The sequence below is a fragment of the Barbus barbus genome (genome assembly GCF_936440315.1).
Source record: "Barbus barbus genome assembly, chromosome: 1".
Lineage (NCBI taxonomy): Eukaryota > Metazoa > Chordata > Actinopteri > Cypriniformes > Cyprinidae > Barbus > Barbus barbus.
In genome coordinates, this window is record NC_136729.1 from 14,319,966 (window position 1) to 14,334,270 (window position 14,305).

The 14,305-nt window shown below is 39.5% G+C and overlaps 2 protein-coding genes across 3 annotated transcripts in view; both read left to right on the plus strand.

The window, feature by feature from the left end:
- Positions 1-5,977: 5,977 nt before the first annotated feature.
- LOC306873066 (uncharacterized protein) lies at positions 5,978-10,428 on the plus strand. The gene is made up of 5 exons (XM_079422076.1): positions 5,978-6,781; positions 6,890-7,099; positions 8,067-8,638; positions 8,769-8,873; positions 8,984-10,428. Exons 1-5 carry the CDS (start codon positions 6,322-6,324, stop codon positions 9,506-9,508), a joined length of 1,872 nt encoding a protein of 623 aa, XP_079278202.1. The 5' UTR covers positions 5,978-6,321; the 3' UTR covers positions 9,509-10,428.
- Positions 10,429-12,274: 1,846 nt separating this feature from the next.
- Positions 12,275-14,305, plus strand: part of LOC306871985 (exocyst complex component 6B-like) — a 114,522-nt gene continuing 112,491 nt past the window's right edge. For both annotated transcript variants that reach the window (XM_079420292.1, XM_079420291.1), the window contains exon 1: positions 12,275-12,703. In XM_079420292.1, coding sequence (XP_079276418.1) covers positions 12,498-12,703 — 206 coding nt within the window. In that variant the 5' untranslated portion in view covers positions 12,275-12,497. The remainder of the gene's footprint in view (positions 12,704-14,305) is intronic.

The window sequence follows — 14,305 nt, forward strand, 5'->3', positions numbered from 1 at the left end:
AAGATGTTTAAATATATCATTGTCATTTTCAGTACTATTCACTATTAACTAGTGCTTATAGCATATTGGCTGTTTATTAGTACTTATAAAGCACATATTAATGCCTTATTCTGCATGACCATATTTGACAACTACCTTATTAATAAGTTTATTGAGGGAAACTCTTAGTTAGGCTAATAGTTAATGTGTTCCCTAATCTAAAGTGTTATGACTTTTGTTCCTTCAATATAGGTGTTATCACTTTAAGTTTGTTTTATTTTGTAAGTAAAAGGTAAAATGTTGTCAGTGCCTATAGCAGACCTTTCCCTATTCCACCCCTCTCTCTCGCACTTCGCTTCCTGTCCTCTCTACACTGTTCTATCAAATTAAAGGCCCAAAATAAATCTGGAAATAAAAAGGTCAAATGTTAACATTTTTAGCTAATCTGATAATGCTTTTAGCTATACCACTACATACTCTCAGAGCTGTTGTACACATTTTGCCATGGTTAAATTCAGTACAAAAAATACTGCAAATTTTCAAGATTCAATCGGAGTAACTTACCAGAGCAGTGAAAAAGCTGGATATAATGTCCATGTCTTGTCAGTAGTTTGCACACTTGGCTTTCAATGCTCACTGCTTTACATCTGCTGATACACACTGCAGCTTACTTTTGCTTTCTTTCTCTGCACTTTCTCTTATAGCAGCCAGCCACCCACAGGCTTTCCCTTAAATACCCAAGTATTTTGCACTAAGAAAAACCCATTTAGTGAAGCAACACTAAATCCCTAAACAAACATATTGCACATATGTCCTAAAGAAAAGTCACTTACTTGTATTTGTTGTTAGTTGTATTCATGCACATTACACATAAATGTCTTAAAGGAGTAGTTTGTCCGATATGATTTTATAGGTTTCAAACCTACTGTCTGTATTCAGTCTATAGGTTTGGAAAGCAGCTTTTACTAATAACTTGTATGCTTCACCTCCAGATATGCAGCAGCCATTTCCATTTCAATACATCACAGCCTGTTGCTTTTGTACCATAATCTTGATCTTTTTTATTTTGTTATTTTAATCTTTAATGTTTGTTAAATATTAATTGACAGCTTTAGGTGTCACGCTGCACTGGGAGCAAGGAGACACGGAGATTTCCAATCGCAACGTTTATTCAAAATCAACACACGGGACGAGGAGCTTGGGGAAAGACGAACAATACAGGACATGGGAGACAGGGAGACACAGGGCTTAAGAACACAGGGAAATCAACGAGGAAGAACAGAAACAGGTGCGGAGTAATTAAACACAGGGCTAGGGACTAATGAACTAATGATTACAGGGAACGAGGACAGGAACAGGAAGGCCAAATATGGACACGAGAGGCGGGGAAACACGAGACACAGTCTGACATTAGGTGGTTGACTTGCATTTACTTTAAGTATATACAACATAAAGTATATATTTACCTTAAAAAAACAGTCATTCTCTTTGCCTTTCCTTTCCTTTGACATGCTTCCTGTAGCAAAGTGTTGATTCTTTCCAATGTGAATATGTCGGCCTCCATAATTTGTAGTTTCTAATAGTATTTTTGTCATAGATTATCATTATATACATTTGTTATTTTTCATTAAAATGAAGTTATCTGTAGTAGATTGTGTTTAACACAAAAATGAGTGATGATCAGGTCAACACAGAGAAGTATAGAAAATCTACATTGATTTAAAAAAAACTGCGCTGGTATCGGATTGGATCGGTATCGGCAGATACTCCGAATTTTCAGTATTGGATCGGATCGGTTCTGAAAAAATGGTATAGTTGCATCCCTAATCAGAACAGGGTGTTCAACACACCACCGTTTCCGTTTAATAAACGTTTTGCACCGTTTTGTCGGCTGAATGCAGCTCTGGTGTGCTTGCTCATCACCAATAATATCCTCAGCTCACGATTTGATTGGTGGAGATAAAGTCAATGCAGTACGACTAGCATTTATAGTGGAAATTATGTTCGAGTTAAAAATGACTGTAAGCTCTTTATGTGCTTAATTAGCTGTGAAATGGGAGTCGATTAAGTCGATGCATCTTCTCTGCTGCCGTAGCGGTTTTAAAACGAGATGTAAAAACATTTTGCACCTGCACAAATACGGTGTTTTTCATAATTTTAATACATACGAGGTTTATATCTTTGCAGTAATTTAAATTTGTAGAAATGCGCCTGTTCAAACCTGTTTTTTTTGTTGTTTTTTTACAGTCTTCATACCTACAAAGGAAGGACTGTAGGTGTTGTCACATCGGTTTTCAACAGTCTTTGCAGTAAACAGCAGTCGACTGACATGTGGATTAAAAAGAGCTCCCCTTTACTAGGATGTTTTTCACTGTCAGGACGGATAACTTTTCTTTTTAGAACCGCTTTAAACCGATATAAGCTCAGTTCTCTTTGTATGTCTGGGTCTCAGGTATTTTAAGCAGAAGGAAACGTGTAATTGCCAACAATAAGGTACTTTACTTACTTTACTTACTTTTGTCATTTAGCAGACGCTTTTGTCCAAAGCGACTTACAAATAAGAAAAAGTAACTAAAACTAAAAAGTTACAACTCTATAAATACTATATACCCACATATTTAAGAAATTAAATAAAATTGACACATGCATATAACAACATTTCAATACTAAACATATAAATGAAAAAAATTAATAAAAAGCGATACTACTATCCCTTGCCGGTGTCCCTGCCCGGTGGAGTCGCACGGTAGAGTCGATGGTCTTTACACTCTTTGGTCTTCACACTAAGGTAAATATGAATTTGGATGTTATATGAGATGTTAGAGTAACTTAACAACGTATGTGAGTCAAGCCCGGCTAGCTCAGTCGGTAGAGCATGAGACTCTTAATCTCAGGGTCGTGGGTTCGAGCCCCACGTTGGGCGCAAAGTTTTTCTCTTCTTAATGCTGGAGCTGCAACATAAACCATAAAAGTCTATGACGTCATGACGCAGCACAACTTCGTCTCTGTGGCGCAATCGGCTGTTAACCGAAAGGTTGGTGATTCGAGCCCACCCAGGGACGCATGTCTTTATGCTTTATACCACTGCCACCTAGTGGCCTAATAAATGGACTACAACAAAAATTCCAGATATCCTCGTCTGTCTCCCGGCCGTCTCCTCGTCCAATCATCGACCGTTCTCTCCATTGCGAGAATGGACGAGAGCCAATCGCGTTGCAGAACGAGAATGGACGCAGCCACTCAGCGTGCTTCATTCAGAGTCAGAAAAAAAAATCAGCCCAGCAGAATAACGGATAACTGAGCAAAGTAAGTAATAAATGTTTTTTTCCTCTCTGTTTTCTGTGTTCTGAACTGGTAATTCGTTACGTTTTTGTCCGTCATTCATCAGTGTTTTGCATTTATAAACTGCGACTTGATAACGATTTATAACGACTTGCCCATAATAAACACCATTTGCCTTTAGTCGTACTTATTAAACTCCTTTTAGTCGTTTTGAATGGGGAAAAAAGTGTTACATCTGTAGATGTAACTTAGTCATTCCTTATGAAATTCACCATGGTTTTACTATAGTGAAGTGTAGTAACGTTAACCATGTTGTGTTTTCGGCAGATCGATTACAACGGTGTAAACACAGTCTATCTACAAATAAAAGTCTGAATGAAAAAAACAACAACAACAAATTTATACTTGTAGATATAGTCGTTTACTTTGGTTTTACTATAGTGAAAGTGTAACAACGGTTTTTTTTTGTCATATCAGTTTTGAACTGTATAAACACAGTTTTGATATAAATAAAAATATGAATGAAAAAAACAACAACGTGATGCATGTAGATATAATCATTTACCATGATTTTACTATAGTGAAAGTGTAGTAACCATCTTTTAGTGAAAGTGTAGTAACCATGTTTTGTTTTCATGACTTACAATCTCACATATCAAACACCATTTGCCTGTGATTTTTCATATTAAACACCATTTAGTCTTTTTGGAGTTCACTTTGGATGAAAGACAATGTAAAGTTGTAGACATACTAATTTCTTATGAAAATATCATGTTTTGTGTTTGCAGATCGATTACTATTTGTATAAACACAGATACAAGTCCTACAAATAATAATTTCAATGAAAAAGCAATGTAAAAACAATGTAATAGTTGTTGATATAGACATCCCTTTCAAAAAATAACCATGGTTTTACTATACAGAAGTGTAGTTATTGTGTTGTTTTTTTTCCAGATTGATTATCATGTTTAACCACAGTTTTTACCTAAATTAAAAATGCATTTCATTTTTTGGGGGAAGATAACACTTTATTTTACATTGTCATTATTACACGCTATATGTAGTTACTATAGAAATAACAGTAAATTATGCATAATTGGATGCAACTAACCATAAACCAAAGCAAACACTAATCTTACCCCTACAGTAAGTGCATGTAGTAATTTAATATTCAAATACCTACATGTATAATTGAAGTGCAACAATAAAGTGTAACCTTGTTTTGTTTTATTTGTAGTAAAATAATATTTAATTGTTGTAATGGGTGCTATTATTTAGTTACCTTGAATATATATAATTGTATCATTAAAAATATCTGTGAAGTTGGCCAGTACTGGCAAAAATGAACATTATTTCCATATTATGTTCAGATGAGCACCAAGCCAAAGAGCCACAAGGCCAGGTTGAGGGCTTTTGCCAGCTCTGGGGTTTGGCCTTCTGGAGGAGGTAATAGACCAGCACCACGGCAGCGGAAGTGGTACGACCTCTACCAGAAGGTAAAGTTACCAGAATCTCATTATATAATATGTAGTATGCAGGTCACAATGATGCAGACCATTTCAGTAAACAGTAAAATTCTTATTTTTCAGATTGAGAAATGCCCCCTGCAGGCTCATGGGCAGACCACCCTCTTTGGTGGCTCCACAGCTTGCAGTTGTGGATTCCACACCACCAAGGTGATCTATTTAAAAATGACATAATATTGCATCACATATCACAATGCTGTTGTGCTGTTTCTGGCTGCCAGGTGAATTAGGCAAGACCATCCCTGTGCAGGACCAGGGGTGGATTGCCAACACCTTATTTCACTCTGGCAAGCTGCGACCAGATTTGAAGCTGTGGTATGAGCCTCCCGTCCCGGCCCTTATTTACCACCAGACACCAACACCTGACCGGTTCTTCACCCATCGGCTGATGGTGTGGATGCCCTACCACCTGTGGAAGGTGAAGGTTTTCTGTCCTTGTGGCAAGAACCTGACGGGTTATGGTGTCCACAAGAGGGCCAGGAAGGTCCTGGACATCGACAGGTACTACCTGATTGTAACAGAGACACTCAGGTGCACTGTGTGTTCTCTGAACTATCTGTCAACAAGCCAGACTGTCCGGGACCAGCTTGACCTGCCGCACCAGAAAATGTTCTGGCTGATCCTGACCCGCAAGTGAGTAAAGTAGTCTAAAGATGGTTATTGTGAAGACTTAAACCACTGAAATGTCCCCCCTAATGAACATGTAAATAATCACAGCAACAATGTGCTTTTCAGGTATGCCTGTGACATTCGTGTTATTAGGCTGCTTCGGGACCGGACACTGGGCAACAGTCCAGCTCGATTGGTGCGGCAGTTGAAAGAGAACCATGGGGAGGAATGGCTGAATCGGTTGGCACACTATCTTGGGGAGTGTGCTGACTTTGTCAATCGACCCAGCCTCAATACGGTGGTCTGCCAGGAGCCTCCAGAGCCAATCGACATCCCCACCAGTCGTTGGCTGCTGTCAGTATACGGCAGGGATATCCTCTCCAGAATTGGACATATAAAGGCCAGCATCACATCCATCTTTGGCAATATCTTAAAGATGGATTCCACAAAAAAGGTAAAAAATTATTTGACTCTGTTACTCTCTGTAATGTTCAAAAATACCATCAGATAGACATTAATATTATTGTCATTGCAAACGTTGCATGACAAATGTTTACAAATATTACATTTGTAAATTCCAGATCACAAAGAAGCTGGTTGGCCATGGACGGGGGACAGCACTCTGGGTAACCTCCATTGGAAATGAGGTTGGCCAGATAGTGACCAGTGTGCTGTCAGTGCAAGAGGGGCCGGGACTGGACAGGATGGTGGCCGGTGTAATGGAGCGGTACTGCAAGGCTGCCATTCCACCCCCAGTGCTGCTTTATGTTGACTGTGGCTGCTGCGTGAGTGAGGGAGCAACAAGCAAGCTGCAGACCAGGTTCGGGGAGTGGCCAGACCTTCACATAAGACTGGACATCTGGCACTTTATGAGGAGGATGGCCGTGGGCTGCACCACCGATGCCATCCCCTCTACCCCACTTTCATGGGATGCTTGTCTGCCTGCATCTTTGAGTGGGATGCTGGAGACCTCTGCCTGTTGCGGCAGGCAAAGAGGAAACAGCTGATGCAGGAGGGTGTGCCAGCTCTTACTGACATCCTGGTGGACAGGAGCATCAGTAAAAAGGAGCTGAGCCTTTACTGCCGCAGGAGGACACGAGGTGAGGAGGCCACCATACGCCTCATTGAAAGGCTGTTGCAGGAGCTGAGAGGGGCAAATGGGAGCGACCTTATGGGTGTGCCTCTGCTGGATGAGGTGCGAATGGAGCACATCTGGCGTGTGCAGAAACGCCACGTCAGGTGTATCCAGGACGTGCCGGGTGTGCCTCTCTACACTGAGGTAGGCACCACCACAAAGGCAGGGGTCACCCTGACCAGGTACCGCTGTGCCAGAGGCTCCACATCCCTGGAGTCTTTCCACTGCCACCTAAACAGGTTCATTCCAGGTTGGTGTCTCACATGTATGATGTTTTAAATAATTTCAATTTATGTTATTCAGATTGAAAGGCTTGTCATTTTTATTGGTATATATACACATATTTTTCTTCTTCTAGGAACCAGTGCAAATGCACTGAACTTTCAGCTGTACCTGCTGGAAGGTTTGAATAGGTGGAATCAAGATCGGGCAGCTGCATCAGTGACCAGCAAGCCAGCGTCCCTTCTCACCTACTCCGGGGATATGGCCCACTGCGTCAACACCAACAGCCTGAAGGTGTTTGGCCGGCCTTTTGTGCCAACTTTCAGGCCACCAGGCAGATACACTGGTATGTCATCTCCTTATCTGGTTACATAATACTTTTGGTTTGTGGGTTCTGAGTCTTTCCTTTTATCATTCTCATCACCAAACCCAACCATGGAAGTCTGATTAAAGTTGCATTCTATCTGTATGGAATGCTTGAATTAGAATTAGTCATGTGTGTACAGTATTTGTCACACGTTTGAACACATGACTGTTTTTAATGTTTTTGAAAGAAGTGTCTTATGCTCATTAAGGCTTATTTAATAAAAAATACAGAAAAAAACAGAAATATAATTTGTGCTGCTTAATCTATCTATCTATCTATCTATCTATCTATCTATCTATCTATCTATCTATCTATCTCTCTCTCATATATATATATATATATATATATATATATTTGATTTTTGTTTTTAAACTATGATACGTTTTTTCAGGATTCATTGATGAATAAAAAGTTAAGAACAGCATTTATCTAACATCCTTGCTGAATAACAGTATTAATTTCTTTAAAAAAAAAAAAAAAGAAAAGAAAGAAAAAACTGACTAACCTTTGAAAAGTAATGCAGGCCTATATTGTTATGGAAGATTTTCTATTTGATAGCTAATGCTGTTCTTTATTTAACTTTTTATTCATCAATAAATCCTGAAAAAAGTATCACATATTATATAAAAACAGAAATTAAGCAGCACAACTGTTTCCAACTTTGGTAGTAAATCAGCAAATTAGAATGATTTTTGAAGGATCATGTGACACTGAGGACTGGAGTAATGATGCTGAAAATTCAGCATTGATCACAGAATTAATTCCATTTTAATGTATATTAACATAGAAAAGTGATTTTAAACTATAATAACATTTCTCAATATTTCTGTTGTTTTCTGTATGTTTTTATCAAATAAATGCAGGATTGATGAGCGTAAGAATGTGTCCAAATTTTTGACTGGTCCTGTATATGTGTGTGTGTGTCCTTTTATTTATTTTTTCATAGGAGAGCTGCTTGGTGTTGACTACCTGCTGAGTCAGACTGGGCAGCCCCTGGTAGTGGACCCCGACTCAGAAGAGACAGAGAACATGCTGGAGGATGTGGATGAGGGCGAGGATGAAGAAGACGAGGGCTTCGGGGAAGACCAAACACATGATATTACTGTGTCAAGTCTTACCGATGACCCAAGCTTCTCTGCCTCATCCATCCAGCCTGCTGCCCCCTCCGCCCAGCCTGCTGCCTCCTCCACCCAGCCTGTTGCGTCCTCCATCCAGCCTGCTGCCACCTCCATCCAGCCTGCTCCCTCCTCCACCCAGCCTGTTGCCTCCTCCATCCAGCATGCTGCCTCCTCCATAGAGCCTGCTGCCTCCTCCATCCAACCTGCTGCCACCTCCATCCAGCCTGCTGCCTCCTCCATCCAGCCTGCTGCCTCCTCCACCTTGGCTGCTGCCTCCACCACCCAGCCTGTTGCCTCCTCCACATTGGCTGCTGCTTCCTCCAACCAGCCTGCTTCCTCATTCACCTTGGCTGCTAGCTCCTCCACGCCAGGTGCATCAGCATCTCCTGACGAGTCTGTGGTATGTAATTACCTTGTTGTATATCTGAAGTTGACGCTTGTCAATAAAAAGACATCTAGAAATATGTATATATGTTTTTTGTGTCACTTAACCGTCCTCATAATTTTGCTCATTTCTCTTTTTTTTTCAGGCTTTGGATAGTGCTGGTGTGCCAGGCATGGACAGAGTCGACAGCCTGGCAGAGTATCTGGTGGAGCTAAGGAATCAGCCCTCTCTGGCCCTCACCAACCAGCAGGTCAGGAACATTCAAGTTTCTCTACTTTCCCTCCTTGACCTGTCATATGTTAACACTTGCACATGTTTTGTTTTCTCATTTGCCATGTATTAAATGCTCTCTCTGCTTAGGTGAGCAATATAGTTGCTCTTTGGCAGAACCTGCTGGACTATGATAAGCAGAGGGTGGTGTTTGCTGCCAGACACCAGAGCAGACTGGACACAGGGAGGTTCAGATCCCCCAAGAAGAGGCAGGAGTTCACTCCAGGGGTGGAGAGTGTGAAGAGGCATGCACTTACCACCACTGTCCCACTTGCCCAGTGGCCAGATTGTTGTCGCCTGATAGAGACCATTTTTGTCAAGCTCTGTGCCATCCATAGGAGTCCTAAGAAGAAGGGGATTGGCACAGTGTCCAAATGGGACCTCATCTTGGAGGACTACAGGAAAATCAGGCGGCGCATTCAGGCCAATGCTGCTGTTATGCAGCAGACCACCCTGCAGCTGGTGGATGTGAGCCACACCACACTGGTTCAGTGGCACAACAGGACAGTGAAAAGGCAGGACAGTGCGGTACTGATGCAAGGCCTGCAACTGCCTAGCCGCTTGTCTGTGGCAGCTGACCCTCTACTCCCTGCCAATGTGCGCCCCCCCATCTAAACCCCCCCAACCAGGCCCAGCTCACCAGTACCACCTGCCCAGTAGCACCGTGGGCCAGGCACAGCTGAAAAGGAAGAGGAACATTGCTTCAGCCCCAGTGGTTTTGTCACCGCCAGCTGAGAAACCTCAAACCCAGCGGCAACTCCTCCCTGCTCCACCCCCAGGTGCTCAACTGGTGATGTTGACACCAACGGCCTCACAGGGACTAACAGGGCCTGTCCTAGTTGCTGCTCCACAGGCTCTCAGTGTCAGCCTCTCCTCTGCCCCTTCTGCCCCTCCTGCTCCTGTTGCTGCACCGGTTCGAAAACTGACTCGCAAAGTACAACACAACACGTGTAAAAAATGCGGGCAGTTCAGGACAGCAGAGATTGGGCATAGCCAATACAAGGGCATTATATACTGTCCCTCTGTAGAGACAGTACCAAAGGAGCAGTGGTTGGAGGATATAAAAAAAACGAGATAAAAAAAAAAACTGATATTTGATCTGAAGTTTTATTTATGTGCATAGTTTTTTTTTTTTAATTATTATTATTTTATTTTTATTTATTTTTTTGCACAAGAGAAATGGGATTTATGTTTATTTATGTTTAAAGAATGCACACGAGCCATGGACATTGGAAAGTTTTATTTATGTGTATAGTTTTGTTTTCTGTTCTTTTGCACTTGCAAAGAATGCACAAGAGTCATGAATATTTTAAATAAATAGTAAATAGTATTGTTCTGTGCTTTCTGTTCTTTTGCACTTGTAATGAATGCACAAGAGCCATGGACAACGGAAAGGAGTATTTATGTGTATTTTTCTTTTTCTGTTCTGTTGCATATGCAACATAATAACTAAAAGAATAAAAATGTGAATGAGTCAAGGAATTAATGAATAATTGGCCATGACTGATTGAAAAAATAAAAGTTTTGTCATGATTAAAATAACTCTCTTTTTTGTATGTTTTAATTTTCTACAGTATCATTCAAAGGTTATAGGCACTATAAAATTGAAATTGTTTAGAAATTTGAGGATTCTTTCAGAAATAAATGGACTATTTTTACTATAATTTTTATGAAATAATTGCAGCAGAAATATATTTAAACTAAAAGTGCAAGTGTGAATAAGATATCAACTATCAGTAATATAGAATTAATAAAATGTTCATTTGTCATTTCAGAAATAATTTAATTAATGTGGGCATCATTTATGTGATTTTTACTGATGAAAAACAGTGAATTACAGCATTAAGTAACAACGTTAATTTCTGGCAACAGTGGGATTCGAACCGGCAACCTTGTGATCAACCTTTTTCCCATATAAATGTATAGGAAAACATTTTTAAAAAGTTATTAAAATAATTTATTGTAAACATACACTTCCAAAAGCATGGCTTTGGAGCACAAAGGGATTAAAGTCCCTTTCTTCACTTCTCTCCTCGTTTTTTTCCCTTTTTTCTCTCTTTTTTCCCTTCTTTTCTCTCCCTTCTTCCCCCTCCCTTCCATTTCTTCCCCTCCCTTAAAAGACTATTGTTCCCCAGCGCGTTCGGCTGTTAACCGAAAGGTTGGTGGTTCGAGCCCACCCAGGGACGAAAGTTATTTTTTCAAAGAAATGATCAATATTCCTGAAAATTGCGACAAAGTCAGAAAAAAGCCTGGCGGTGGCCATTACCTGGTGTGTTACAATTTTATGATTTACATTAAACTATTGAGTCTATTCTCATTATTTTATTTTAAAATATTTGTTTAAAATGTTAAATAGTACCGTTATTTTTATAGCAATGTTGAAGTCAAATAATGCTCTATATCTGATAGAAGTAATTTCTTGCCGTTACATGACCGCCACCTAGTGGGAGATATTAAAATATTTCCTTAAAGGGAGAGTTCACCCAAAAATAGAACTTAATGTCTTTAATTTAAAACATTATTGGGCTGCCAGTTGCTAGTCGATGTTTTCAAATCCGTGCTCTTTGTCAGATGAGTTCACAGTAATTAGTAAATTCTGGAGGAAAGCCATTTGAAAAGGATAATTTTTTATTGTTTGCAGAATTTTCCTAGAAATAAGTGGGAGTGTTCTTATTTAACACCATGTGTGGCTGAGAGGATTTGCTTGTTACTACACATCAGTTGTTTTCTGCATATTAGTCTTCCTTTCCAGATTCCCCTATGACTAATTTCAGCGTCTCATTAAACACTCCACATGAGTTCTGTGTTGACACTGGACAAGCTACAACAGGCCAATTACACACACACACACACACACACACACACACACACACACACACACACACACACACACACACACACACACACACACGTTTCAGTCCTTGCTGGACTATCTTCAGTGCTAAAAGGAATCCTCCTAATAAGAATAGTGCTAATAAACTACTCCTAAATACAATGTAGAAACTTAATATTTTCCGTAAAGCTGCTTTGCAACAAATGACATCGTGAAAAGCACTATACAAATAAACATGAACTTAAAAAAAACAAACAAACGTGAACTGAATATAAATATAATTATAATAAATAATATACAATTATATTATTATATTAATATTATGAATATATTATTATATCAATATTAATATTAATAAATAAAATACAATTATAAAAAGGGAAAAATAAAATTATTGGGTACATATTTAATGTTTTGGACATTTTTATGTCCTGAATTATGCCACGTTTAATAACTATTACTATCCAACGGTGGTGTGTTTGGTACATGAAGCACAAGATGTCGCTGTCGTGCAATGCAGGGTTTGTGTTTTGAGTTGATATTACGCAGAGGTTGTAATTAGCGTGAAAACGTAGCGTCATATATATTCAGTCATTACCTGACTGAACACATTTTCCCTCATTAAATAGCCTGAATTTAATTATCTTTTTAAATTGTGACAGGTATGAAAAGTTCATAATTGTATAATAAAAAGGGACTTTTAAAATGAAACCATATGTATTCATTAAAGTATTACAGATAAATACAATGTTGTTTCGTCCACTCTAAAACATGTTTTGCCATAATGAATCGTTCAACAGTAATACCGGAAGTAGAAGCTCCAGTATTTTCCTCTCGCGCTCTGGGCGCTGTGTTTGTTCTCTAGAGCGCGTCGCGAGGATATGGAAGATGGCGAGCGCCGAGACAGCGGCAGAGCACGAGCGAATCCTTCGCGAACTTGAGAGCACAGACACTAACTGCATCGGGCCAACACTCCGGTAAGTCTTCATTAACCGTACTGGAGGCTACCGGGCTCGGGGTGCGATGTGACATTTTGGTTCCAAGGTTCCCGGAGAGGCTGTTCTCCTTGTTCCCTCAACTTCTCACCCAGAGACTTGCCAGGAAATCTTCCATTCAAGTTGTCTGGCTGGTAAAGTAGGTGCTCAGTAGCGGTTTAGAGAAAGTTTTAATTTAGTTAGTATTCCTCTCACATGTCCCCCTGCATGGCTCCCGGAGAGCTGGCGGATATTTGAGTATAACGCTCTTTATTTGAAAACAAACCAAAAGAGACGTGAACACTGTGTTGTGTTGTTGCTGTCCATTGTATTTAGGGAAGTAATCTAGGTTTTTAACCTCAAAACAGTTGGCATTTTGCTTTTTACTAACATGTATTTCTGCGTCAGAGCTTGATGAAACATTTGTTTTGATTGGACATGAGTAGTTAGGGGACAAATACGTTTAAATTTGCTTATGAAAACCTAAATCAGTTGTCACCAAATTAGCATAGTTAAGTTACTTCTTGTGGAGTTTCAAATTTTTAACCAGATTGAGTTACATTTGCAAACCACAGGTTAAATGAAATGTCAGAAAGTCTGTCAGAAATGGTTGACATTTTAAAAAGGATTTTATGAGAGGAAACCAACAAGCCAGTAGTATTTTCGGTTAGTTGGTTCAGCTTTAGTTTATCTTTCATGGCCTATATTTATTCTCATTCAGTTATTTTTTATTTATCATTCACTTCTCAGGATGTCAATGCATCATGACTCAACTAAAGCTGTTTACAGTGGAGATCTGCAGTGAATTTGATCTGTAATGATTAGATTCACAATATCTTGAACAAGTACACAGTACTTAGAGAGTATAATGTGTCATTCTTCAGCACAGTAAATATAAGTGTACCTTTTCCACAAACTTTCCACATAGCTGACCTGCATCTGTCAACTATGTTGTTTGGATGCTACTACCAATCACTAATTTAATCCAGCCTTTACGTGATTACGAGTTTGTTTTACATGTTGATCAGATAGTGGGACTGTGTGATGCTAATTTTGGTGCTAGCAGGGTGTGTGGGGGGGCATTGATAGCAGTTTCATAATCTCACACTTTCTGATGGGAGACTTTGCAGAATGACATTCTGAGCACAGCCTGGCTTCCTAGCCTTACTAATGTTTGCATGTTTAGTAATTGTTTGTGATTTGGTTATTTTACACCAGTCCCATAAGACTGTTTCACCTAAAAACACAAGGTGAGGTTTCCTTTATTATGTATGGAATGTGCATAACAAGACAGTGGAGCTAATGCTTGCTGACCAACTAAATAAAAATGGGGGGAAATTTAGCGTTTGTGTTTTTCTTTTTCTTTTTTGTGGTTAAAAAATACAACCCGAATTCCGGAAATGTTGAGACGATTTTTAAATAGGAATAAAATGAAAACTAAAAGAATTTCAAATCACATGAGCCAATATTTTATTCACAATAGAACATTGATAACATAACAAATGTTTAAACTGAGAAATGTTTTGAATTTTATACACAAAATGAGCTCATTTTAAATTTGATGCCTGCTACAGGTCTCAAAATAGTTGGGACAGGGGCATGTTT